The sequence below is a fragment of the Lynx rufus genome, unplaced genomic scaffold (assembly GCF_022079265.1).
Source record: "Lynx rufus isolate CCGP_SWC_20201006 ecotype Redwood Valley unplaced genomic scaffold, mLynRuf1.p SCAF_6, whole genome shotgun sequence".
Lineage (NCBI taxonomy): Eukaryota > Metazoa > Chordata > Mammalia > Carnivora > Felidae > Lynx > Lynx rufus.
In genome coordinates this window covers 138,273,996-138,301,819 of record NW_025814878.1, presented here as the reverse complement: position 1 = coordinate 138,301,819, position 27,824 = coordinate 138,273,996, and the positions used below count along the sequence as shown (strand labels likewise).

At 46.3% G+C, this 27,824-nt stretch overlaps 1 protein-coding gene across 1 annotated transcript in view; it reads right to left on the bottom strand.

Moving 5' to 3' along the window:
- Positions 1–692: 692 nt before the first annotated feature.
- CDKAL1 (CDK5 regulatory subunit associated protein 1 like 1) overlaps positions 693–27,824 on the bottom strand; it is a 664,701-nt gene continuing 637,569 nt past the window's right edge. The window contains exon 16 of the mRNA XM_047101748.1: positions 693–1,804. Within this exon, the coding sequence (XP_046957704.1) occupies positions 1,619–1,804 (186 nt within the window). The 3' untranslated portion in view covers positions 693–1,618. The remainder of the gene's footprint in view (positions 1,805–27,824) is intronic.

The window sequence follows — 27,824 nt, the reverse complement described above, 5'->3', positions numbered from 1 at the left end:
CGGGCTCGTCCTGTCCACAGGAGAACAGTCTAGTCAGCGACCACCACACCCGCTTCCCCCTCCCTCCCTCCAGCAGGACGTCATAGAAAAACCGCAAGCTGGATTTTCAGACCACAGCCACCCCGCTGGCCAACTGGTCACCAGGACGGTAAACGAGATCACGTGCGGTCTGGTCCCCACTGCAGGGCTTTTTATGCTTTCTGAACCGAAGAGCTGAATGAGGTTGCATCCCGACTGGGGGGAAGGAAACAGTGGAAGTGGGGAGGGGGGCACCCTGTGTGGCTGAAACAATTCTTGAGAATCCCCGCCGCGGCTGGTGAGGGGCGCTGGGGCTGTTACAGGACGGCCGTCATGCTTTCACGGAAAGGACAACTGAAGGAAGGAGAGTGGAGGCAAGAAAAAGCATACAGCAGGAGGGGGGAGTAGGAGGGCAAGAGTGGGGAAAGGGTGGGGGGGGAACAGGAGCACCGTTCTGGTCTCCAGTCAGTGACAGGCACAAAGTTCTTCTAAAGCCCCGTACCGCGTGACTCCAGGCTGTCGCGCAGGGTGAACCCAAATGCATGCTCCGCTGGGGACCCTGGGAGGGACACAGGCAGGTCCTCCGCATTTGAAACCGGACTTCCTCTTAGAAGCACATGTTGGGTTTGGAGAAATGTACTGACACCGGTTTTGTTTTCCAAACTCACCAACTGATGACATAATTAAATTTTATTTGGATGCCTCGGAAGACATAAAAGGCTGAAACATTTTGACATAAAAAGAAGAGCTGAACAGGGTATGAGTTTAAAGATGAAGCGTCCTATGGTAACCAGAGGGCACCCGATTTCCCTGTGACTCCATACCATCCAAGTAACATTTAAATTCTGACGTTCGTAAGATTGTTTAATAAGTCAACTCCTTTCACGTAAGTGAAATAAGTCACTGTATTTAGTAAAGGCCAGTGATGTCAGGTAGAAATAAATATTTGATGTCACCGATCAGAAACGTCAGAAAAGGGGCACAGCTGGTTTTAGACAAATCGTTTTTGAAAGTTTGCGGGTGCTGAAGACGTGGGGGGATTCCTTGCACTTGTCAAAAACGTCGCCGAGAGCCCTGGAACTGGCGACTCTCCCTGTGCCTTCCAAAAGAATTCTTGCTTCCAAATGCAGGTTTGTCTATAAACTTTTCAGGAACACATCTGCTGTGAAAAATAAGATGTTCGTAGCACCGGGACTCCAAACAAAGCAGAGAGAGAAAGATACATTTTTAAAGGTTTAATGAAATTCAAAATTCTTCCCACACAAGGAAAAGAGGACTGTGTAATTAGGTTCTGACTTGAAGACAAGAGGTTGAAAGAAAATGCAACCGCTTGCATTTCTTGCCGCAAATAAACCAAAAGGAGCTTAATTTAAAGGATATGCCATGGCAACAGTTAGTAGGTTTTAGGTCAAATAACCAATGGCCCAACTCCACGAGAGACACAATCAGCCTCATTAAAAAGTGTGGCTGGAGCAGAGGCAGGGAGACCAGGATAAATGACGGCTCTTGGAGTACTGATGTGATTGCTGTTCTGTTCATTGAAGATTTTAAATTAGAAACTTATTCTTCTTCTCCAATGTTTCATTTAGTTGTGTTTTCATTAGAGATTTTGACAAAAAAAGGCGAGAAGAAGAGCCAACAGAGCCAGGCCCACGGACACCCTCAGTGCACGGTCTCGACGGAGATTTTGCAAGCGGAGGGCCATCCTGGAGCTCACGAAGTCTCGCCCGACGGCAGAAGTGTGGGATACTGAACTCGGGTGATTCCCAAGCCTATTTCTGAATTCCTAGGAAGACGGAAACATAGAGGGGGGAAAAAAAAGATTTAAAAGATGCAAACAAGCCCTACTGTGATGTCAATCAAATAATGAGTCCCTATACAAGGAGCTTTTTTGTCTTTATTGAGATGCAACCGACACAGAACATCGTTATCGTTCAGGTGTACAACCTCATCGTGTTTTGTATGTTCCAAAATGGCTACCACAAGAAGTCTAGTTAACATCGACTACCACGCATAGTTACAATTTTATTCTTGTGACAACTTTTAGGATTTACTCTCTTAGCAACTTTCAAATATCCAACTCAGTATTGTTAACTACAGTCACCACGCTGCACAGTATGTCCCCAGGGCTCATTCACACTATAACTGGAGGTTTGCGCCTTTTAACCACCTTCGGGCATTTGCCCATCCCCACCCCAATCCATCTGTTCTCTGTAATTATGAGCTTGTTTTGCTTTTTTAAAGATTCCACATGTAACTGAGCCCATACAGCATTTGTCCTTGTCTGACTTATTTCACTTACCAGATTGCCCTAGAGGTTCATCCATGCTGTTGCAAATGGTAACATTTCCCTCTTTTTATGGCTGAATAATATTGTTACATACATATATATATCATCCCACATCTTCTTCATCCATTTATCCACCGATGGACACATAGGCTGTTTCCATACCTTCATTACTATAAATAAGGCTACAGTGAACACAGGGGGGTTAGTGTTTTCATTTTCTTCAGATAAACACACAGAAGAGGAACTGCTGCTGGATCATATGGCAGTTCTGTTTTTCATTTTTTGAGGACCCTCCAGACTGTTTTCCACAGTGGCTGCACCAGTTTGCATTCCTACCAACAGTGCCCTTTTCTTCACATCCTCGCCAATGCTTGTTATTTCTTGTCTTTTTGATATAACAACCGTTCTAACAGGTATGCGGTGTCACTGTGGTTTTCATTTGCGTTTCCCTGATGATTAGTGATGTTTAAGTGCCTCTCATGTACCTGTCGGCCATCTGTATGTCTTCTGTGGAAAAATATCTACTCAGATCCTCTGCCCCTTTTGTAATCAGATTGGTTTTTTTGCTAGTGACTTGTAGGAGTTCTTTATATATCTTGGTTATTATTCCCTTATCACATATCAGATAGATGATTTGTAAATATTTTCTCCATTTAGTAGGTTGCCTTTTTGTTTTGTTGATGGTTTGCTTTGCTGTGCAGAAGCTTTTTAGCTTGATGTAAGAAGCAGCTATCACTTAGTTACTCCTTCAACAGAGACACATTCAGACATGCACCATGGGCCAGATGGCCTCAAGTTAGGTATGGGGAAATCACATTTCCTTTCCTGGAAGCGTCAGACCAAATTGATGATTTTCCAGATTATACACAACATATACGAGACAGAGTGTGCGTTTATGGAGAATCAAGGCAGAATTCATGAAGCATAACGTTTATGTAGAGTGGAATCATAGGAAAAACATTAACTTTTAGGGATGAGACCACATCCACTCGGCAAAAGAAGGACAGAGGACAAACTGTGGAAGCCATTTGATTCCACAAACGTATCCCTCAGGGTGGAGATTTCCAGCCAGGGCCCTGCTGCAGGAGGGCTGCCCCAAGCCTGAAGAGGGGTCTGAAGGGGTCTCGGCGGCCAGAGGGACGGGCCCTCCACATGCGGCTCCCTCCGTTACTCCGCTGGGCAGTGTAGCCACTACCACTTTCTCTGTGCGCCAGGCATGGACAAGGTCGGAAAGTCCTGCTTGGAAGGAGCACGAAGAGTGAGGAGTCACCACCACACTGCTTTTTAGGTGGTCTCTGTTCCCTGAGACCTGGGGATGCTTCTTCCTGGGGGTGCAGAGGAGTAGGGGGGGAGGCACCTGGCTGCTCTCAAGATGGCTCTGGTTTTGTAAAGTGTAATTTTAATTCTATTATATAAGATTTCGCCTTGTGTACAGGCTTTAGAATCAGTGCCTCCCCTTCTGAAACGTGAAACAACATTTTGAGGGAGAGGGAGGGGGCAGGGGAGGAGGGGAAGGATGTGGGGAAGAAGAGCACGGGTGGGAGGAACAAGGTAGGGGGAGGAGGGGGCGACCCAGAGGCAGGACAGCATAAGGCATGTCCGTGGAAGAACGTGTGGAGAAATACACAGAAGCACACATTATTCTGCTTATTCTTTCCTCCCAAGCTCCCCAAGAACCCCCTGCTGACACCTTCGTCCTCTGCGTGGGAAGTGCGGGCTGCAGCTGGGCCAGCAGAGGCACTGGAACCGCACGTTCCGGAAAGGAACAGAGGCAGGAATGGGCAGGGTCTGTGGAAGGGAGGGGAGAGAACAAGAGGAGAGGGTCCAGTGACAAGCTGAGGTGGGAGGTGACGGACACCTTCGTTAGGATGCTGGCAGGAGGCATGGATAGGATGGACGGTGGACTTTGGGTGGAGAACCAACAGGACCTGTGTTCAGATGAGTTAATGAGAGGTGCCAAGACTAGGAATGGGGAAATAAAAAATCACCTTTACAATCCAGCCTCCACTGCCTAATACTTCCATGTGACGGATGTGCAACAATTCTTGCTTTGACTGTAGGAGGCCAATTGCAAAGTCACCGAAACTGTTAGCCACAAGGATAAATCTCTCGACCCAATGGCAGTCGAATCGCTATTTACTTCGGTGCCCCATAGGTACCTGGGCTGATGCCCTGCGTGGTCCGTCCCTCAACAAGGGACGTGCACCCCAAAAGATGGAGCTCTCCTCCCCCGAGGCAGTGGGGGCGGCGGCCAGAGCACAGAGGTGCACCCAAACCTGCCTGCACACCAGAAGACCATCCTCTTGTGCATCCGGCTTTCTGTGTGATGTGCTAGGGTTAAGAACCTGTGGACAAACTTTTATTTTGACTAAAAGTAGTCTTGGGGCGCCTGGGTGGCTCAGTCAGTTGAGTGTCTGACTTCAACTGGGTCATGATCTCACAATTCGTGGGTTCGAGCCCCGCATCAGGCTCTGTGCTGACAGCTTGGAGCCTGGAGGCTGCTTCGGATTCTGTGTCTCCCCCTCTGTCTGCCCCTCCACCACTCACACTCTGTCTCAAAAACTAAACATTAAAAAAATTAAAAGTAAAGTAATAAAACTGAAATTAAATAAAAAAAAATAAAAGTCATCTATCTCAAGGACAGCACTCATATGGATGCACTACAATGACATCAACAATGGGACTTCTTCCAACGCAGGGAGGCTGTCTAACTCACCTCTGGCCTCTTGAAACTGCACAACTACAGGTATAGAGCAGGGACTCAGTAAATGTTTAGCAGTGAATCAGTGAATGAATGAATGAATGAATGAATGGGGGGTGTGTAATCCAGATGAGATCCAACCGGTCAGAAAGATGCCTTTCCGTGTCCCTGGTAACCGACGTGGCCTATGATGTGTTCAGGGAACTAATCTACACGAATCCTAAAACCTCGCCTCTAGAAATTAAATCAACGCTTCTTCAGTTCGGGTTCAGAAGACCATAACTAAGACTACAGACCGTTCCCCCAGAGAAATGTGGAGGTCCCCGTGCACACCTGCACGCAGCCCCCCGTCACGCTTCACGCTGTATGACCTCAGGAGGATCAGAGACACCCTCACCCAGGAGTAGATCTGGATAACACAGAGACGGAAGCTTTCTTTTTAAGAAAAAAATATGAATACAAAATTAAGTACAGGGCCCTGGAAGGGGGCCCTCAAAGAGAGGCTCTGAAACGAAACCTCTCCCAGCTTCTAGAAATATCCACCTCTGTTCCACCCCAGGCTCTGAATGCTGGACCCTGGTGCTGCACCTGCCATTCAAGGAGCTGTCACTTGGTGATCGCTGCTGCCAGCTGGGGCAGGGGTCAGGCTGACCTGGGCAGGGCGAGGTGCGTCTTAAAGCCTTACGCATTTAGTTGAGCTTATAAAACATTCTGCTTTACAAAGCTGCAGTGCAGGTAACGTGCCTGTGCTCTCAGCCTGAAAAAAACCCCTCGGCTCCTGACAGTTTCACAACATTTCTTCTTCTTCTAACTCATTTGCCATAAAATTGCTCAAAATACGAAAGTTACTTATTAAACGACCATAGTGGGTCAGCTGTAGTTGTAGTCAACATAGCCATTTTTCCCCCTGGGTATTACTCAACCCCCTCCCCCCAACACCCCCATCACATACCAAACACACCAGAATATAAAGTGCTCTGGTGACAGGCCGCCCTCCTGTTCCTAGTGGCCACGTCTGCACCACAGAATCGCACACGAGCTCCAGGAAGCCCACCTCACCTGCCAGTCTCCCTCAGATCAAAACACAGCAGGAGAAGGAAGATTTAGTCTGTCTACCGCACTGTGCGTCTTTTATTGTCTTCACCTTTTACCGATTCAAGACCTTGATTAAAAGAGTCCGATGATGTATTTTTAAATATAAGGTTGAAAACAAAAAAGGTTTCTCAGAAGACAGTAACAAGCAGGCAGCGAGCTCTGCGTATTTCAGCTGTCACTATTGCTGTGGCACCGAAAGAAAAGAAACTTGAAAATACAGGAAACAGAAGGACTTTCTCATCAAGTCCAAGATGCTCAAACACAGCAGACCTCTACACAGTGACAAGGAGCATTCACGAGTAGGAAACAACACGGCATTCCTAGCACACAGTTAAAATAAAAAGTGCTTATAGGTGAGGTGACGATCAATACCCAATCGTGAGGTAAAAGTTTACGTGTGTGCGCGTGCACGACTGCACGCAGAGAACAATGCGTGTAAGTGACTTAGAGAAAAAGTTAGTATGGTCAATAGTTCTGGAAAGTAGACAGAAGGCTCCAACCCTCCCTAAACTTCTTTTAAAAAAAACATTTTTTTTAATGTTTATTATTATTTTTTTTTTTTTTTGAGAGACAGAGCACAAGCAGGAGAAGGGAAAGGAAGCACGAGAAAGAGGGAAGACACGGAATCCAAAGCAGGCTTCAGGCTCCGAGCTGTCAGCACAGAGCCTGATGTGGGGCTCGAACTCACAAACCATGAGATCATGACCTGAGATGAAGTCAGATGCTTAACCGACTGAGCCACCCAGGCGCCCCATTCCTCCCTAAACTTCTTTAACATTACTGCCAAAAGTCAGTGGGGCTCCTGGGTGGCTCAGTTGGTTGAGTGTCTCACTCTTCATTTTGGCTCAGGTCACGATCTCAGGGTTGTGAACTTGAGCCCCACGTCGGGCTCCGCACTGAGTGTGGAGCCTACTTAAGATTCTCTCTCTCTCCCCCTTCCTCTCCCCCCCCTCCCTCTCTCTCTCTCTCCCCCTCCCTTCCTCTGCCCCCTCCCCACCTTGCTCACTCTCCAAAAAAAATAAAAAGAACTAAATCTTTAAAACAACATTATTACCAAAGCTTATTAATTCTTGAAGTTCAAGACACACTTCTCTCTCTCAAACTATAACGCACCCAATATGAGAAATTTTACTGCATATTAAAACTAAACAAACACCAACTCTCAAACTTACACTTTTTAAGAAATAAAACTCCACTTACAAATGCCTTTTTTGAAACAGACAGAAATTTGAAAGGAGGTAGGATGTGACCTTTGTTCAATAAAGATCCTTATATTTATCCAGTTATAACAAACTAAGGACAACTCTGAGAAAGTGTTAACTTGGATTAACATGGGCTCTTTCCCCCCCTTGTAAATCTCACTGCTTCCTTGATTAATTTCTAAACATGTTGCTAATTCTTTTTTTTTTTTTTTAGTTTTTATTTATTTATTGGGGGGGGGGTGCAGAAAGAGAGAGAATCCCAAACAGGCTCTGAGCTGTCAGCACAGAGCCTGATGTGGGGCCCGAACCCACGAACTGCAAGATCATGACCTGAGCCGAAATCAAGAATCAGATGCTTCGCCGACTGAGCCACCCAGGCGCTCCTATACTTGCTAATTCTTAACGTATCCTACTAGTTTTCAAAAGTCTAGTTTGTTAAATCCTATTAATGTAAGAAATCTGTGAATGTAGAACCAAGTACATATTCTGAAAACGAAGCCAAACAAAAAGAACGTTGATGTTCAGGAGCTTTACAGATCAGATCAACCGGGTGGAGATAAACGAAGGCTTTAGAGACAAAACTCAGTCTAGTCAGATGGTGACAACAGTCCATCCTGAATTATCCCTTTCTTGGGCGGTTACCCAGGCATTGCTAGGGAAGGGAGAGACCCCCACACACGGTCACACTGCACGCACCAATGTCAAATGACACCAGTTCTGGGGACAGGAAGTACGCTGGCCCCAGACTCTAATCCCATCTCTACTGGAGGATTTGGGGACAAATGATTCATCCTCTCTGTTTCCACATAAAATCACCTAAAAAAACGGAGGTACTATTAGTATTTTCACATCACGGGGTTGTTACGGGGATCGAATGAGATTTGTATATTCAGTTTTTGAGCACATAAAACTCAAGATTAACAATATTCCGTGGTAGTTTGCGGTTCTAAATACCAAGCTGCCTCAAGATATTCTCTTTGTAAAATGATAAGGTCACTGAATCCAAATTCAGACACTTAGCAGCTGTGAGACCTTGGGCAAGCAGTGGAAACTCTCTAAGCCTTGCTACCTCTCCTATGAGGCAAAGGTATCTCAGTATCTACCTTTAGGTGATGTAGAAAGGGGGGAAAATACCACACCCAGCGCCCTGGTGGATGCCTGGGATACAGAAGGTCTGGATAAAGGGCTATTTTACCCCAGCCCAGCAGTGGGACTTGGGACGTGGGGAAGGCCAGAGCCTCCCCAGCACTGAGAAAAGTACCAAGTGAGACGGACACGTGCGGCCCTGAGTACCATCCTCAAGCACTCACCCACAAGAGAGGGACTGTGCCTCGCTTGCTCCGGCATCTTTTCCCCTCTGGGCTCTTACTCTGTGGAATGAGCCTTCTGGAACGGCTCTTAACTAAAACCATCTCATACACGAAAAGAAACTCGAATTCCACAATTTATGACAGGGGATTCAGCCATCAGATGTGCCAGGGGCCCATTTTTACATCTGCTTTCTCCTTTGATATTTAGTTTTGTCGTAAACTTTTTTTTCAAAGAATCTAAAAACGAGGGAAAAAAAGTCACTGTCGATCCCACAGAGGTACATACAACCTTCTTGCCCTTGCTCTGTGCCCAGCCTGAACCAGCCAGCTCCCCCCCACCCACGGTCTTCCCCCTGCCTCCTTATTGTTCTCTCAGGGCCCCGTCAGATAGGACCTCCTGTAGGAAAAGCTCTCTCAACCATCGCCCCGCCCCAGAGGACAGAGGACTCAGGTCCTTCCCTCTGTGGGGCTGGGTATTCTGCTGGCTGGCCCTCACCATGGCACCCGTCAGTGGCACCTCTCTACTCCTGCGTGATCCTGTGTATACTCCTTGAAAGGGGCCTCTCCAATTGCGCCCTGGCCCAGCATGGAGGGGGGGGCAGTGCTAGCTGAAGGAGTATTTGCATTTCTACCTGTTCCTCAGTGCTGGGGATTCACATTTTATACAGGTGCAGACAGTCTTCCATACAAAGTGCCATGTGCCTGTTCTTGTATTTATAAGATTCTTGGGTAAATGGAACAGGGGGTCAAACATTATCTATACACACAGCATAAATATAAAATAGTAGCAATGGGGAAAAACTTACCAGTGGAGAAGGAGTGTGGTATATTAGCTTTCTATTGCTACTTGAATAAATTACCGCAAGCCTCAGGTTTAAAAAAGTTTTTTAAGTTTATTTGAGACAGAGACAGAGACAGCAAGCTGGGGAGGGGTAGAGACAGAGGGAGAGAGAGAATCTTAAGCAGGCTCCATGCTTAGCTCAGAACCTGACATGGGGCTCGAACCCACAAACCTTGAGATCATGGCCTGAGCCGAAATCAAGAGTTGGACACTCAACCGACTGAGCCACCCAGACGCCCCCAAACCTCAGGTGTTTTTTTTTAATGTTTTTATTTATTTTTGAGAGAGAAAGACAGCGCGAGCAGGGGAGGGGCAGGGAGAGTGGGAGCCACGGAATCTGAAGCAGGCTCCAGGCTCTGAGCTGTCAGCACAGAGCCTGGTGCAGGGCTCAAACTCACGAACGGCGAGATCATGACCTGAGCCGAAATCGGATGCTTAACTGACTGAGCCCCCAGGCACCACAGGTTTTAGTAACATTCATTCTCTTGCAATTCTGGAGGTCAGCGATTCTAAAATCAAGATGTCAGCAGAGCTGCGTTGTTCTGGCGGTTCTGGGGGGTTGACGGGGAGGGGCGCTGGTTTCCTTGCTCTCTACCTAGCTTCTAGAGGCAGCCTGTATCCGTTGACTTGTGGCCTCTTCCCTCCATTTCCAAAGCCAGTAGTATCGGCTTTTCGATGAGGATCCTTGTGATCTACATTGGGCCATGGGGATAATCCAGGATAATTTCTCCATCACCACCTTTAATTGAATCCCATACCTGAAGTCCCTTTTGCCATGTCAGGCAACATTCACAGGCTGCTGGGATCAGGACGTGGGTTGTTGTGTGTGCGCGTGTGTGTACATTATTGTGCTCACCACTCCTGGCACGTGTGAATCCCCATTTTCTCATTATCCCACCAGGTGAGCTCAGTGCAGGCAGTGCCGAATGGCTGCACGAGAGAGTGCAGTCCATGTTTACAGGGAAGAGGGGTGCAGGGCACCTCCCTTCATGGCTGGCTGGCCGTGAAGCTTCCTGGAGGAGGAAGAGGGGGGCTCCAGGACTCAGCCTCTGCTGAGGTCTTTTCCTTCTGCCAACACAGACCTGTGAAGCCACCACGTTGGTCCTACTCGTGGCTCTTACAGCTGAAAGAGAGAAGGACCTGAAGGATGTAGTTGATTAATGTTCTCTGAAAAGATACTTGTGTTCCTTTGCATTCTATATTTATATTTTTATACAGATGCAAACATCCTGTCCTTTTCTTGGGAGCTGAGTGGGCTTGGCCTTCCAATGGAAAGTCGTGCTGTTCTGAGGCCTCTCCTGAATTTCCTCCTCTTTATCAAAAATATTTATAAATTAATACATATGACCACAGAACCAGAAGCATGAGGATCCAGGAGGTCAGGGGGACGACAGCCTCTACATAGAAACACTAAGTAGAAGGAGAAACGTTTATGCATTGGTCACCATGAGGCCGGCAGGACTGTGAGTATTCCGTATGCATTCTTTTCTTCCTCCCCAGTTCCCAGGGAAGCTGTTCACAGGACTTCATCCCGGCTTGCCCAATTTACACAGAGCAGGTATACCGGCGAAGCAGAGGAGAGGCCTGGCTTCGGTCATGGTGAATTTAGCATTGGTCGTAATGCAGCGCAGGTGCCCTTATAATGCGATGGGAAGAAAAACCAAGCGCTCCATAGAAAATGACGGTCTGGGTCAAGACTCCAACCCGGCAGACTTCATCCATTTTGCTTACTACTGCATCTCATGGAGATACTGGTGACATTTTGTGTCTCTACAGATGGCCATTCCAGGAAAGCCAGCCTCCCGTCTCGTAGAGGCGTTTCATGCTACCTGTCTTACGGTTCTGAACCACATGCTGAGATTCTTCAAGTGTGACCTGTAGATGGCACCTTGCTGAATTTTCTCTGAACGCGCGCGTGCACACACACACACACACACACACACACACACTTGATCTGCTCACATTAGGACGTGCTGCAAAATGTGTTTTAATGAGGAACAGTTGGTCTGGTTCTGCTCAAATAAAAGACACCCCTGTAAGAGACTTGCCACCTGTCTTCCCATCTTGCAGCGCAGCATCGAAGGGAGTTCTTCTGTCCCTGACACCTGCAGGTATTGCCAGGGTGCCCTCCACGTGCCAGCTCCCTTCCTCCGACTGACAGACACCCTCCCCTCCGAGCCCCGTGTCATCACCAGATACGAGGACATACAGCGGATGACGGGTGCCAAGCTACCTCTCTCCACTGCTTCTCCAGACAATGCCTCAAACTGGGAGCATCTTGATACCCTATCGTTCTGAGTCCCCGATTATCTCCGAACCAAAGGTCTTTGTATTCTCTAGTTCCTGAAGTCTGTAAAGAACATTATATGCATACTCCATCAGTACACTGGCCTGTAGCTGGACCCACAAATTAAACCTGGGATCAATTACACCTGTTCATTTATTTGGGGGAGACTATTTACATTTTTAACACTTCTGTCACAGAGTTACATGATGAGAGCACAGTACTGTCAGCCTTCCTGTAGCACTTTTGGGCACGGGCAATTCTGAATCAGATATTATTCTTACATGACTTTCCCCACACCCCCTCACCTCAAATGTGTCATTGCTATCAGGTCATTAAAATCGCAAAGGGAAAATCGTAAACCAGAACATGCCCACACACACACAAAATCACTACAATCTTGTTTTCTATCCTGTTTTGGTGACAGCAGAGTAAATATGAGGCTTTGCGAATAGGGCCAAAGATACATTATTAAACTATGTACTGTATGACCAAATGCATTTCAGACTATATTCTGAATAATGTTGCCTTGACGTTCAGCAAAGGGAGAGCTCTGATGAGCCTCTGCTTGGTCTGGGTGACTCCCCTCTTTCAGGGTGTCCAAACCCCTGGCTTGAACTGAGGCAAACGAAAGAAAGGGATGATCATACCAAAAATCAAAGCACAGCAGCCACCCATCACCTAATTATTATTTTCTGTGAGATCGTAATTCATCCGACTCGAGAGATACGAAAACAACTCTTAAGCTCTGAACTTCTTTTAATGGATTCAAAATATTATGTGTAAATTTTTCTCATGGCTCAAAGGCACTGTGAGTGCTTCAAGTGGAAGTTAACAGGGATGAAGGAAAAAATGTTTGATGGCTCATAACTCAAGATAAATTAGAGCTTAGAAGCACCTTCTTGTTTTTTTCCAACTGAGCCTGAACATACGGCCTATGCAGAAAATCTATCGAAACCAAAGATGTGATCAATGCAAGCAAATCGCGTTAAAATATACATGATGCGGTGCAATATACTGTAGAAAAGAACCTCAAAATCTGATTTTGTAAAGATTACTTTAAGTACAAAATCATCTTCATATCTGAAAGTTCTATCATGATTGTCTTTTAATTCCAAAATACAAACTTAAGGAAGCACCTCTTAAAAAATTTTTTTAATATTTTCAAGAGAGAGACAGAGTGTGAGCGGGCAAGGGGAAGAGGGGCGGGGGGGGGGGGGGCGGGAAGAGAGGGAGACACAGAATCCAAAGCAGGCTCCAGGCTCTGAGCTGTGAGCACAGAGCCCAACACTGGGTGCGAACCCATGAACAGCAAGACTGTGACCTGAGCTGAAGTCGGATGCTTAACCGGCTGAGCCACCCAGGCGCCCCAGGAAGCACCTCTTAATGTAAGTATCTCCAATGTAAACTGTTGCCCCGGTCCCTGAAAATAAGGAATGCATACAGGTGGCTGCCCAGACTTTGTAATTCCTTCTCAGCCCTACGGTTGTGGGGTTCTAGCTGAATTCTGTCATCTTCTTTAAAGTTCCCAACCTTTCACTTAGCACCCAGTTTCCATTTGAATACCTTACACTTGCCTAATTCTGGCTTGTTACACTTCCCGAAATCAGTGGGTGAAGTGAGGGCAGAAGAATCTGATCTAGAATAACACAGTATAAAAGCCTTGGCCAACAGTGGTGTTTGTCATTTGTTTACATATAACCTCTTTAGTTCTACAAAAACCAAGAGGTTGCAAGCTTTGCCAAAAGGTATGTTATCTGAGGTCTGGCATCTTAGCGGGAGAGACACTTACAGTTTTACTTCTTATTCATCGTGAGAAGATTTTCTTACCACACTTAAAAACCAAACTATTTATTTACAATGTCACGATTTGGCAATTACTCTAGAACATATATGTAGGTCTCTCTTTTGTTAACTAAGTATCAGCCACAGATGTATACAGAAGTACACACACACACACACACACGCACACACGGGGGTGGAAATAAAGAGGGAACCAAGAGGCGCCCTTAGAATCATGAAGTCAGTAATCACAATGTTCATGACGATGGTGGAAGTCTGAACCCCTCCATTCTGAAATACTGGCTAGAAATCAGAATCCATGCAAACTCAGGCTGCCCCACAGGTGTATCAAAGCTGAAGACAGGACAGGTGAATTGGACCCAGATGCTTTACTGATAAAAAAAAAAAAAAGATCAGAAAGACTTCCTTATGTTTTTATTTATTTTTTGAAGGAGAGACAGAGAGAGACAGCATGGGTGGGGGGAAGCAGAGAGAGAGGGAGACACCAAATTCGAAGTGGGCTCCAGGCTCTAAGCTGAGAGCACAGAGCCCAATGCAGGGCTCGACCTCACAAACCACGAGATCATGACCTGAGCCGAAGTTGGACGCTCAACTGACTGAGCCACCCAGGTGCCCCCAATCATCTCTTAAGCTACAACACAAACCAACCCTCCTTCCACGAAGTGTACTCAGGAAGCCGTGAACGAGGGTGTTGACAAACGGAACAATCAGGTGTATGAAAGTTAATCTTTAAGCAAGCAATTCAACTCAAAATAATTACTCCTAAGGATTTCTTCCCACTAGGTAACCGTGAGAGTGTGTTGACAGATATTTGTGTTTAAAATGACAAAGAAGTCGTGTGTGATGCTAACTGTTCTCACCATGCAACCCTCCCCTGTTCTAAGAAGCACTTTCGGTGATACTGGGAATATGGTTTGAGCATCAGTGAGTTCCATGAACTGCAAGAAAAGAATAAAGTCGATGGCAGGCGCTTTGTTCTGTCTCAAAGAATCTAGTAAACGATGAGCTAACACGTAAAACGTTTCCTAGAGATCACCATGATGGTGATTCAGCTTGGAAGATGCAGATAAACTAGTTAAGAAAAATTACATGGTATGTATTTAAACTCAGCCACCTGAACAAAGTTCACATCTCCATTTTCCTCTCACTTCCAAAGTTCCAAAATCCATTCCAAGGCATTCTCATTTCCCCTTTCTATTTTGAATATGGAAAGTTATCAAAAAGTTAAAAACAACAGCCCTACCAAATGTCACTTAAGATAACAGCGAAGAGGGGCGCCTGGGTGGTGCAGTCGGTTAAGCGTCTGACTTCAGCCAGGTCACGATCTCACGGTCTGTGAGTTCGAGCCCCGCGTCAGGCTCTGGGCTGATGGCTCAGAGCCTGGAGCCTGTTTCCGATTCTGTGTCTCCCTCTCTCTCTGCCCCTCCCCCGTTCATGCTCTGTCTCTCTCTGTCCCAAAAATAAATAAACGTTGAAAAAAAACTTAAAAAAAAAGATAACAGCAAAGATTAATAGGAAGAGACTTCATTATTCATATCGCTATACAAGTGGGGCGGGCAACCTCCAAGATGGCTCCCAGTGATCTTCGCCTCGGGGCGTTCACATCCTTGTGTAACTCTTCCCTTTCCCCTTGACTCTGAGCTGAATCTGACTTGCTTCTAATTAACGGCACTTGACATAAATGATGGGCTTCCACTTCTGAAGTTAGATTACAAAAACCTGTGGCCTCCATGTTTTTCACTCTCTGCTGGCTTGCTCTGAGGAAAGCCGGCTGCCATGTTGTGAGCCGCCCTACGCTGAAGCCCGCGTGAGAAGACACTGAAGGAGACCTCTGACCAACAGCCACCAAGGACCAAGATCTCAGTCTCACAACCCATGGGAAACGGAATCGCCACCACCGCACGAATGAACTTAGAGGCAGGTATTCCCTCAGCTGACCTTCCAGTTAAGGCTACCCTCCTGGTCAACACCCCCAACGGCAGCCTCATCATAGGCATTGAGTCAGAGGCACCTAGTTGAGCTGTGCCCAGATTTCTAACCCACAGAAGCTCTGAGACGATAAATGTTTGTTTTATGTGCTAATTTTTGAGGTAATTTGTCACACGGCAATAGACAACTAACATAACAAGATGCCCGGTAGAGGGCTAGAAACTGATTCACATGTGTGTTGAGACGTGATTTTTATAACAGAGGCATTTCAGACCACTAGGAAAGATGGACTTTCAATACAATTTTCTGGAACAACTGATTATACACACAGAAAATAATGAAATTTGACCCCTACCTACCATCCTTAAAAATCAATTCCAGGTAGATTATTTACCTGGGAAAGGCAAAACTAGAAACATGTAGGTAATATGGGCAGAAAACCTTTCTAACCCCCAAGGCAGGGAAATAGTTCTTAGATCACAAAAATACATGAAATTCTAAAGGCACAACAGAGAGGTTAAAAGACAAGCCACAAACTAAGAAAAGACACGTGCTTCACAGATAGCTCACTTTTAGACTTTTATAATATAAAGAAATCCTAAAAATCAGTAAGGTATTAATTCAACAGAAGAAAATGGACAACAGACTTACACAGACTCCTTATTGAAGAGGAAATCTAAATAAATAAAGGAATCCAACAAATGTATACAAATATGCCAGCCACATTTGTAATTAGAGAAATACAAGTTAAAAACAATGAGACACTGATTCACAGACACTAGATTGTCAAAGGTAAAAAGCCTGTATCAAATGTGGGTGAGGATGTGGAGACCCCAGACCCCCGCGACATGCCGCTGGTGATGACGTACACGAGCAAGGCTACTTCGGGACACAGCAGCGTGTTATCAGGAAAAGAGGAAGCAACACACAGCTGACAATCCACCGACTCAGCTCCAAGGTGCGTTGCTCAGACCAGGGCAACCACTGCATGTACCTGCCAAACTCCAGTCTCCGTCCTGGCTTCCACGTTATGTTAGGAGCTCTAGCAGGGTTTGGGCTACAGACGGGGGAGGAGAAAACGTTGGTCTAAGTAGAAAAAGCAGCCCCAGGAGGTGGGGCTCAGAGCTGTGGGGCCAGGACTTCCTGAGAACGTGAGCTAAGTGTCTCCCTCACAACCTCCTCCTTTTCTCTGATGGGCCCCAGCAACAACCTGCCTCTCCCCCTGAGCGTTTCTCCTGTTCCACCTCTCCACTGCGAAGGTGTTTCCCGCACCTCTTAAAAAATTCCTGGCCCATGTGGAAAACAGAGGAGACGTAAACAGCCTCTCAGTAGCCAGTACACATCTTCTCACTTTTTGCTTGGATTCCACAGGATAAAGTCAGTCCCTGTATTCGTTTCCTGTCACTGCCGTAACACATAACTGAAAACGAATGGCTAAAACGACACAAATTTATCATCTTACAGTTCTGGAGCTCAGGAATCCAACGTGGGTCTCATATGCTGTCCAACTTCCAGAGGCACTGGGGAGAGTCCACTTCCTTGCCTTTTCCAGCCTGCATTCCTTGGCTCATGCCCTCTGCCTGCCCCTATCCCCCCAACACCTTCAAAGGCAGCTTTCTTGATGATCTGACCTCTGATTCTCCTGCGGCCCTTCTACTTGTAGGGACTCCCAGGATTATACTGGGCCCACCTGGATAATGCAGGATAATCTCTTTATCTGAAGGCCGGCTGATTAGCAAATTTAATTCCATCTGCAACCTTACTCCTCCTGGGCATGCGACCTAACACATTCACAGAGAGGTCAGGACTTGGATGGCTCTGGGAGACAGTTATTCATTCTGCCTACCCCATGCTCCAAGGTTGACGATGTTGCATTGTTGGTACGTACACTTCAGAGGACGCCATCCAAACTCTCGAGTCCTTTAGGTTTCCTTAATAGAAGACCACGAGAAGACCTTTAACTTCTACTAACTTCTACTATCCTGGAGGCTCTGTGTGAAAAATGAGGGTTGTTTTGCTCTGTGTCGTTACTAGTCCCCATCCTTCCAATACCACAACTGAAAAACAAGACACTGAGTTGGAGAACTAGAAGAAGTAGATCTCGAGTCAAAGCAGGATGTGATTTCTGGTGGGGCTACAGAAAGAGGATGAGAAGGTAAGCAGCACCCAGGCCAGGACCTCACAGGGCGCGGCAGACTGAGTACATGAACGGCCCCGACTCTCCACACTCCCCGTGTCTGCGCCTTCTGCCACATCACTTCACAGTGCTCTCCCTGGTCTTGTCCATGTGACTTACTTTGGCCAGTGGGATGTTATCAAACATGATGCATGCCCCGGCTTGAGAAGTACTTTTGTATTTCTGCTTTCTGTTCTTCTTCCTCTGCCTTTACCATGAGAAGATGCCAGGCTAGCCTGATAAAGGAGGAGCCATGCAGAATAGAGCTGATTCACTCAAGGAGTCCCAGATGAAGCCATCTTTACCCGTCGGGTCCAGAAGCCCCGAGCTGCTTAGGCACCTTACAGCTCACTGCAGATGTCTGAGCAAGCCCAGATGACGTGAGCCTAGTGGCTCTAAGGTTGTGTCATGAGGCATTTATAGTGGCAATAGTTCACTGATATATAAGATGACCAGGTATTTGGTCTTGCAATCCTTTTTAGTAAGGATGTCTATGTCTATCTCCAACACAAACACATTCATTCGTTCACTCAATAGACGTCTCCTAAGCATTTGCTATGGCGTGCCACGCACTGTTCTAGACATTAAATACAAAGACATGAATGAAGCAAAATATCTCAGCACTTAGGGATGGAGTTTCCATTTTAGTACCTGGAGACAAAGAAACACAAATATTTGGTGTGTCTGCTGGTGAGATTTTCCATGGGGAAAAATGGAGTAAGAATGGTGGGGGTAGCTGTTTTATAGAGAGCTAATCAGGAAGGACTCACTTATAAGGCAGTATTTCAGCAGACGCTTGATGAAGGGGAGGACGGATGGGTCACATAGGCATCTAAGAGAAGTGTTTTCCAGGCAGAGGGCCCAGCAAGTGGAAAGGTCCTCCTAAGGTAGTAGAGCTGATGTGTCCACATTCAAGAGCTGATGTGTTCAGCATGTAGACCCAGTGTGGCTGGCCCAGAACATTCAAGGGTGAGAAAGGTCAATGATGGCATCAGAGAGCCAATGGTGGGGCCGAGACACTAGGACTTGACACTTTTGTTTCCACTGTGAGCATAAGGAAACTCAACATTAAATTTTTTTTTATTCTGGTAAGATATACAATGTAAAATTCATTATTGTAATCATTTTCAAGTGCACGAGTCAGTGGCATTAATTATACTTGTCACATTGTACATCCATCACCACTATCTCCAAAACTTTCCCATCCCTCCAGAGACTCTGTAATCAATAAGAAATAACTCCCCAAATAAGTCAGTCAGAGAAAGACAGACACTGTATGTTTTCACTCATATGTGGATCTTGAGAAACTTAACAGAAGACCATGGGGGAGGGGAAGGGGAAAAAATAGTTACAAAGAGAGAGGGAGGGAGGCAAACCGTAAGAAACTCTTAAATACAGAGAACGAACTGAAGGTTGATGGGGGGTGGGGAGAGGGGAAAGTGGGTGATGGGCATTGAGGAGGGCACTTGTTGGGATGAGCACTGGGTGTTGTATGGAAACCAATTTGACAATAAATTATATTTTTAAAAAAAGACAAGAAATAACCTCCATTTCTACCTCTTGCCCCTGATAACCTCTAATCTACTTTCCGCCTCCATAAATTTGCCTATTCTAGATCTTTCATATAAGTGGAATCATATAACATTTCTCCTATTGTGCCTGGCTTTTTCACTTAGCATAGTTTTCAAGGTTTGTTCATTCACACGGTGGTATCGAAAATTCGTTTCTTTTTATGGATGATTAAATTTCCATTATATGTATGTATCGCATTTTGTTTATCCATTCATTTGCTGATGGACACTGGGGCTCTTTCCACCTTTTGATTATTGTGGATAATGCTGCTATGAATATTGGTGTACAAGTATTGGCTTGAATGTCTGCTTTCCATTTTGGGGTACATATGCTAGGTCATATGGAATCCTTGATAGTTTTAAGCATAAGGGAGACACGATCTAGTTTATATAGAGGGTAGAAACAGGGAGACCAATTAGGCAGATTGTGTTTATTTTCAGATAAAATAGTACAACACAGAAGAGGAAATTCCCTCCTACAAGAATATCTAAAAGAAAACGATCTATGGCAAATAACACTATCCTGGACCATAGATGTTCTGTAATTGCTCAGAGGAACTGACCTCATCTGACGGGATAAGAGAAAAGAAATAGCCACTCAATGTCAATGAAAAAGGGAAACTTAAACCATCATCATGAAGTATTTCAGGCAACCAGACTTCACAAATGCTGTCGCTGGTGATATATGTGTCTGAAAAGACCAACGACTAAGTCTTCTTCTCATGGTACATACGTGATTTGGGCAAAACATAACCCATGCCCATGGAGCATCTTGATTAACTAGGCCCAGATAAATCTTCACGGACTATCACCAGGCCCCCAATTTCACACCGCATATCCATCAGTCACTTCCTATGTGCTGGGTGGTGCTCAGTGCTTTCCACGCATTATCTCATCTGTCAAAATCACCCTACCAAGTAGACTCCGTTACCCCCAATTTATAAAAGAGGAAACACACCTAGGGAGGAGTAAGTGACCAGCCAAGGATCGTGCAGTTAATAAGGAACAGAGCCAAGAGTCCAAATCCACACTGTATGACTCCAAAGCTCATGTGCATAAGAGATACTCGATCTTTCAAAATGGATGTCTGCAAGAAAGAAGCCCTGGGAGCCAGGAGCTTCTGGAAGGAAAGTGTTGATCATGATAAATTACATTTGCGATGATTCTTTGCTTTTGTGGTCCTTCAGATTTCTCTGTTGAGTGGTGGCAAATCTCAAGGGCACCGCATCCTATTTTTATTGGTGGACTTCCTACCAGATAAGCGTTGACCTGACATATGGCTCGAATGTTTACATTTACCAGTGATTTTATAGAATTGCATTGAGCAGACACAGGGGCAGAAAATCTGTTTCTACAAAACCCTTTAAATTTACAACACCTCAAACTACATTAGAAAACAGAGATCTCCATGGCTCTATCATTTGAGGCACATCTCACAGTCAATATTCTGAGTATGACGAGAGAAACAGGCTGTCAGTTTCATCATTAGAAAGTAAATGGGAGGGGCGCCTGGGTGGCGCAGTCGGTTAAGCGTCCGACTTCAGCCAGGTCACGATCTCGCGGTCCGGGAGTTCGAGCCCCGCGTCGGGCTCTGGGCTGATGGCTCAGAGCCTGGAGCCTGCTTCCGATTCTGTGTCTCCCTCTCTCTCTGCCCCTCCCCCGTTCATGCTCTGTCTCTCTCTGTCCCAAAAATAAATAAACGTTGAAAAAAAAAAATTAAAAAAAAAAAAAAAAAAAGAAAGTAAATGGGAAGAAAACTGAAATCTGTGGTGAGGAGCATGCCCGGCTCTAAAGTACTCATCCCTACACTTTCCATGGAAGGAACTTAAATTTGCAAGATGGTTATCAGTTTAAAAGGGGGCTTTTGCAATCTGTTTATCGAGATGTCAGATGACTTCAAAGATCAGGTGGTGGGGCATGAGTAGAATTTTTTTAGCCACTGAACTAAACTGGCTTAGCTGAGGTATCCTAAGTTGAAGTAACTGATTCTCAGCTTCCCTGTCGTTGGTCGAGAAACTATCCATTCCAGCTTGCACGTCACTGAAAGCCAAGTTCATTCAACAAATACGTACTGAGCACCAGCTACGTGCCAGGCGCTGTGCTAGGGGCCTGGTGGGTACACAGGACACACAGGGTGGCGTTTTTCCTCACATGGGTGACTTTTACTGTTATGCTCACGCTTAAAAAACTTTCCAACAGGTCATGGTAGAAACTTCTAGTATTCACCCATATCTTCTCCTTATTTACTCATAAGTGTGTATTTCTCAAACATGTATTTTTTTTTTTTTTAAGAGAGAAAGCATGCACGAGCGAGTGTGAGCAGGGGAGGGACGGAGGGAGAGAGAGAGAATCCTAAGCACGTTCTGCACGGGGGCTCCGTCCCAGAACGCTGGGATCATGACGAGGCAAAATCAAGAACTGGACGCTCAGCTGACTGGGCCACCCAGGTGTCCCTCCCAAACTCTTGAAGTAGGTGGGGCCATGTGGGTATTCTGGTCAGTAGATGTGAACAGAAACGCCATGTGGGATTCCTGTGCTGAGGCAGGAAAAAGCTGGGCTCTCCCAGCCATCCTCTGCTTGCAGGCAACCTGCGTGCGTCCCAGGACTGTGTGCTACAGACGATCCCTGATTGCGAACTGCCCCCTAAAAGGTACTAGATGTGTTGCAGGGTATGCAGGAAGGAGAACTTTGCTAGGTTAAGCCTGAGATCTCCGAGTTCATGTGTTACGGAAGCAAAGCCTAACCTCTCATGGGCTGGTTCCGTGGGCTGTATGTCTCACGTATTAGGGATGAGTTCTATTCGACTTCAAACCCAGAGGTCTTACGCTTCACAGCGAATGTCACTTTCTGCTGCCTCCCAACTGCCCACAGCGGCTCACGGATGCCCAAACGAGGCCAGATTTGTTCCTGCGCCTTGTCACCTGACCGGTGTTCCTGTCACATGGAGAAAAACGTCCATCTTCACTTGCCTGATGAGGTCCTCTCCGCCCCCCAAGTCCAGTTCCATTCCCACCACGTCCGCGAAACCCTCTGGAGTCCAAATTGTTTGAACAGCCTCCTCGCACAGCCAGGCCTCCACACGGAGCGTTCTGCCGTAGTCATGCAGATTCCAAGGAACCTCTCCCATCCTCCTCCGTCCCTAGGCTGCAGGCTTGGCAGGCTCCACGCTCAGGTGCCACGTGGCGAGACGCTGCATGTGAGGTAAGCTTCACGGGGAAGCAGACGGGGCCTGGGTCCGCCCGCCTTCGGGTGCAGGGTGGGGCAGAGGGAACGCTTCTCACCGGCAGCTTCCATGTGGCTCTCGGTGTCGTTTCTGTCTTTCCAGCAGAACCTACTCGCCAGCCCTTCCAAGAGTCCTGGGAACTGTGCCCCTCTGCAGACCCCTTCCTGTTTAAACTAGAGGAACACTCTTCTGTTGTCTACAAAGAACGTGACCCCCACCTCCCCTGATACCTCCAACCTTCAGAGGCTTCCTATCTTCCAATTTTTCTCATTTAGCACTTGATAGATTACACACTTTGTTGAATATGCACGTATCTTCTCTTCCCAGCTAGACTTTCTCCTCCTTGAGGGCAAGAGACCACATCTCAGACTTCTGCACCCCAAGCAGGGCTTACTTACACAGTACTGGGTCTACTTTAGAAATTGACAGGATGATCACACAATTCATCATCCAAACCAGGACATTTTGGGGAGTGGAAAAAGGGGACCGTTATTAATCACATCAGGACAACAGGCATAAACCAAGATGGTCCCAGACAAACTGAGACACATGGTCATGCCTGGCACTGATAAGGGCCGACCAAGGAAAACGGGAAAGACATCTGAAGGGAGTGTAACGTAGTCAAAGTGAGAGCATGAGAGAGCAGTTCGGGATACCTGAGTTCCAATCATCACAGGAGCTAAAACCCTCCTGGAGTCTCCCTCCCTCCCTGTCAGCAGGGACAGGAGGTGGGGCTTACGTGACCTTTCATGTTTGGGTGTGGCTGAAATACCCCCTTTGGTTTTCATAAGAAAGCTTTTTCCATTTGATGCTTTTATGATGAAGAATACCTTTTGTTCTAGATGAATTCACTGGGGACCTGGTAAAAATCATCCATAAAACTTTAACCCTGAGAGCAATGACATTGCACAGGCAGCCAGTACACCTACACGGGACCCTCTCCCTCACCCCAACCCTGGCCTACAAGGGGTCACACCAGAAGAGCAGCATTACCAGAACCCCCCGACTGGAACCCTCCTCGCCAGGGCCCCATTTGTTATTTCCCTGTCCGATATCTAGTCCGATCCCAGATGATATTACGGTCAGTTGATGTTGAAACACACTGTGAGAAGCCAGGCATCACCGGCATGTTGTTAGGTGTGACCAGTCTCCTCTCGGGGGTACTAACCTTTCCTCTTGTCCTCAGCCCTTCCTTGCTCTGAGCGTCTGCCCAGATGCCTCCGACCTCAAGCTCGCTGTGCCTTCCCCTCCCTTCCACGGTGTGGACGGCGGGTCGGGAGGGCGGGCCAGTGCCTGCCCCTGTGGTGGCTCTTGGTCACTGTGCACGGCAGCGTCCACGTGTGCTGGCCCCTGTGCCCTGGCCCGGGCTAGAAATACTACTGAGGTAATACGGGGAAAAAGCCTTGCCACCACGCACGTGGTAGAGGATCACCAAACGGGAGGAACTGTTGTTATGAAGGCACAGCGGGCTCCCTGACGCATGCAGTTGCCCTCACCGAGCCCGGGTTCGAGCCTCAGGAGGAGCCACTCCACAGCAGCAACCGCGCGAGGCAAGTGGAATGCAAGCCAACTGCTGAGCCTCCTGTCTGAAGGTGGCACTCAAACAGGCCCACGGAAGGGACCGCAGACCTACCGAACATGCCCTGAACGGACGTAACCACACCGGCTCAGCTGGAATGTACTTCACACAGCTCAGCAGCATGGGATAAAATCTGCGTCTCTAGACCGTGAGACCCAAACACGTCCAGACGGGTCTGCAAAAGAAACTAGTTCGACGCACTATGAAAGAAACGGACTGAATGTCCAACCTACTAGGGTTTTCATTGCGTGTGACGCCAATTTAACATATGGGCAGTTGAAGAATTCAATCTTATATAAAGTTTAAAAAGAAGGAAAAAAGAAAAAAAAAAAGAAACCAGAAAAACTGCTTGGGGTTGGGGCCAACATCTGAGGGGTGGAAGGGAAAATAGGAAGGGACACATCCTCATTCGCGTCTAACACGGTGAGCTGATCTGTTTGAAATTAGATCCGCTTTCAACTGTTTTAACTTAATTATTAAGCCATTTCTTAACCTCATGAATGCAGTTTGCATGTGCTTTCAGATCTGGCCCTGAACTAATAGACCCTTTCACTTCAGTGGTTTTGGAAATGAATGTTAGATGGAGAGGAAAGCACTGTAAGAGTGCTTTTGTAAGGGTCAGAGCTCTGAAAATATAGCGTAGTTTGTACATAAAACTCAGGACACCTGAATATCCTGCTGGCCCGTTGTCGGGCACCGAAGGCCAACCACGCCACCCTTCTGCTTCCGTTCCGTGGGCAGTCGGCTGTGTTGGTGCTGAGCTATCTAACTGCTCAAGTGAATCCATCATTGGGATCAAAGTCCCAACAGATGAGAAACAGGTGGCAGCCAGGCACCCCGGGGGCAGCCTTCCCATCACTTGTGAGAAACAGAAGGGTAGGTTGTGCTCTCTGTTCTAGAATATTTTCCTTTATTTTTTAATTTATTTTTCGTAAAATCTATCGTCAAATTGGTTTCCATTCAACGCCCAGTGCTCATCCCAACAGGTGCCCTCCTCAATGCCCACTTTCCCCTCTCTCTCACCCCCCATCAACCCTCAGTTTGTTCTCAGTATTTAAGAGTCTCTTATGGTTTGCCTCCTTCCCTCTCTGCAACTTGAAGAGGCATAAAGAGAAAGAAATGTCTGTCAGGAGGAACAGCCAATGCTACACGATTTGCTGTTGAATCTCCTGTTGAGTTGTTATTCTTATTAGGTGCAGAAGCCTCCGAATTTGTCCATTTCTATCCGTCATTTTGCAGGAAATCCACAGCTCAGGATTACAACTTTTGCGGTGACAGAAGGTCGTGCAATGTTTACCTTCATTGATTGCTTTATTGCTCGGCATGTGTCACAAATTAATAACGATAATACGAAGAGTAGCCAACCTTTACTGACCGTTAAACCATTTCTATGTAAATCCTATGACAGGTACTATCGTCATCCCCGCTTACAGAGGAGACGGCGGAGGTGGGGAGAGGCAGAATAATATGCCCAAGGCCGTATTTCTTGTACGTGGTAAAACAAGGATTCAACCCCAGGTAATCAGAATCCAGAATCAATATTCTTTTTTTTTTTTTTATAAAATTTTTTTAACATTTATTTAAAGAGAGACACAGAGCGCGAGCAGGGGAGGGGCACAGAGAGAGGAAGACACAGAATCCGAAGCAGGCTCCAGGCTCCGAACTGTCAGCACAGAGCTGGTCGCGGGGCTCAAACCCACGAACTGCGAGATCATGACCCGACCGGAAGTCAGATGCTTAATGGACTGAGCCACCCAGGCACCCCCATAATCAATGTCCTTAACTGCTGTACAATAATGTAGAATGGAAGTAAAGTACATTAAAAAAAAATTCAGAGGCAGGAAATCACTGATTTTTAAAACTACACTTAATCCCTTAATCAAATATTAATATACCTACTATGCACCAGGCACTCTGTCCACAGTATCTAATTTAATGCTCTGTGAACCAATTACGTCCCTTTTACGGATGAAGAAAAGGTGATTCAAGGAAGCTCTACCAGAGCAGAGGCACATGTAAACCCAGACTGAGCCCAAACACGACAGACTCCAAATCTCAAGCTCTTTTCACAAAGCCACCCTACCTCTTCTTTCTTTAAGGCAATCCTTTGCTACCAGGAATAAACTCAGAAAGAGAAAAACTTTGAAATAAAACGCACTACTTAGAAGTTTAGAAATGGCAGAGAATTTTCTTCTTTTCTCTTTTCTCCCAGGCACAAAATGGCTCTGACTTCATAAGTGTCAATCTTAGTAATGGTAGGATTCAGGGCGCCTGGGTGGCTCAGTCGGTTAAACTTCCGACTTCAACTCAGGTCATGATCTCACAGTTTTTGAGTTCGAGCCCCGCTATGGGCTCTGTGCTGAAAGCTCAGAGCCTGGAGACTACTTCAGATTCTGTGTCTCCCTCTCTTTCTATCCCACGCCCTCCCCTGCTCATGCTCCGTCTCTCTCAAAAATAAATAAACATTAAAAAAAATTTTTAAAAAGAGGTAGGACTCAAGTGATTTGTTAGAAAGAACACCAGAAGTGAAACTAGTTACCCTTGGTCAAGCGGTGGTAGTGTTGGTATCCTCCTGTCTTCCTAACATAGACTTATAACTTGAATACCATCTTTCACAGAACACAGGGAAGATGGTTAACGCTGACCATTTTCTCCCTCTCTGGATCCGGTGTGAGCCTGCACTGGAATATGAAAACTACCGCCCACAAGTGATCAGTGAGACTCACAACTCCAAAGGGAAGGTGGTACGAGCCTGGGCTTAAAGACCCAGGCCTGACCTCATGCCCATCAGAATGGCCACGACCCAAAAAACCCAGAAAATAACCAGTGTTGGTGAGGACGTGGAGAAGCAGAAACCCTTGTGCACTGTTAGTAGGAATGCAAAATGGTGCAGCTGTTGTGGAAAATACTAAAAATAGGACGACCATATGATACAGTAGTTCTGCTTCTGGGTATATACTCAAAAGGTCTCAAAGAAGCATTCGGATAACCATATTCACACCCGCGTTATTATTCACAACAGTCAAAATGTGGAAGCAACCCCAGTGTTCGCTAACAGATAGGTAGATAAACAACATGTGGTGCAGACATATAGTGGACTATTGTTCAGCCTTCGAAAGGAAGGAAATTCTGAGACATGGTTCATAGTGGATGAACCTTGAGGACACTATGCTAAGTAAAACAAGCCAGTCAGAAAATGACAAGTATAGTATGATTCCTCCTGTATAAGGTATGGCACCCAGAGTAGTCACATTTATTGAGACAGGAAACAGAACGGTGGTGGCTAAGGGCTGGGGCTAGTGGTGAATGAGGAGTTGCTTAATGGGAATGGAGTTTCAGTTTTACTGGAAAAAAAATTACGGAGATTCGTGGCACATCGATGTGAATATACAGTACTCAACCCTTCTGAACTGTACACTTGAAGATGGTTAAGATGGCAAGACTGATCACATGTATATCTTACAACAATTCAAAAACAAGAACGCAGGCTTGAACGTTGGTAAGAACTGCACATAAGTCCTGGCTTGCCTCTCCCACCTTCTGAATTCGTGACTTCAGTCATTTATGGAGTTACTGATGCTCAGATTCCTTATCTGTGGAATAGGAATCACCACAGTACCTTCCTCACAGGGTTATGAGTGAGTGCAGGTAAGATATTTGGCCTAGGACTTGGTCCATAATAAGCACTCCACGAATGCTGGTTTTGAGTCACAGCAGTAGGCACGGAATATTTAGCCAATGGCAGAATGAGTATTAGGAGAGGAAAAATCCCTTGTTGCCTCTGAAGATGTCACATGAGGTG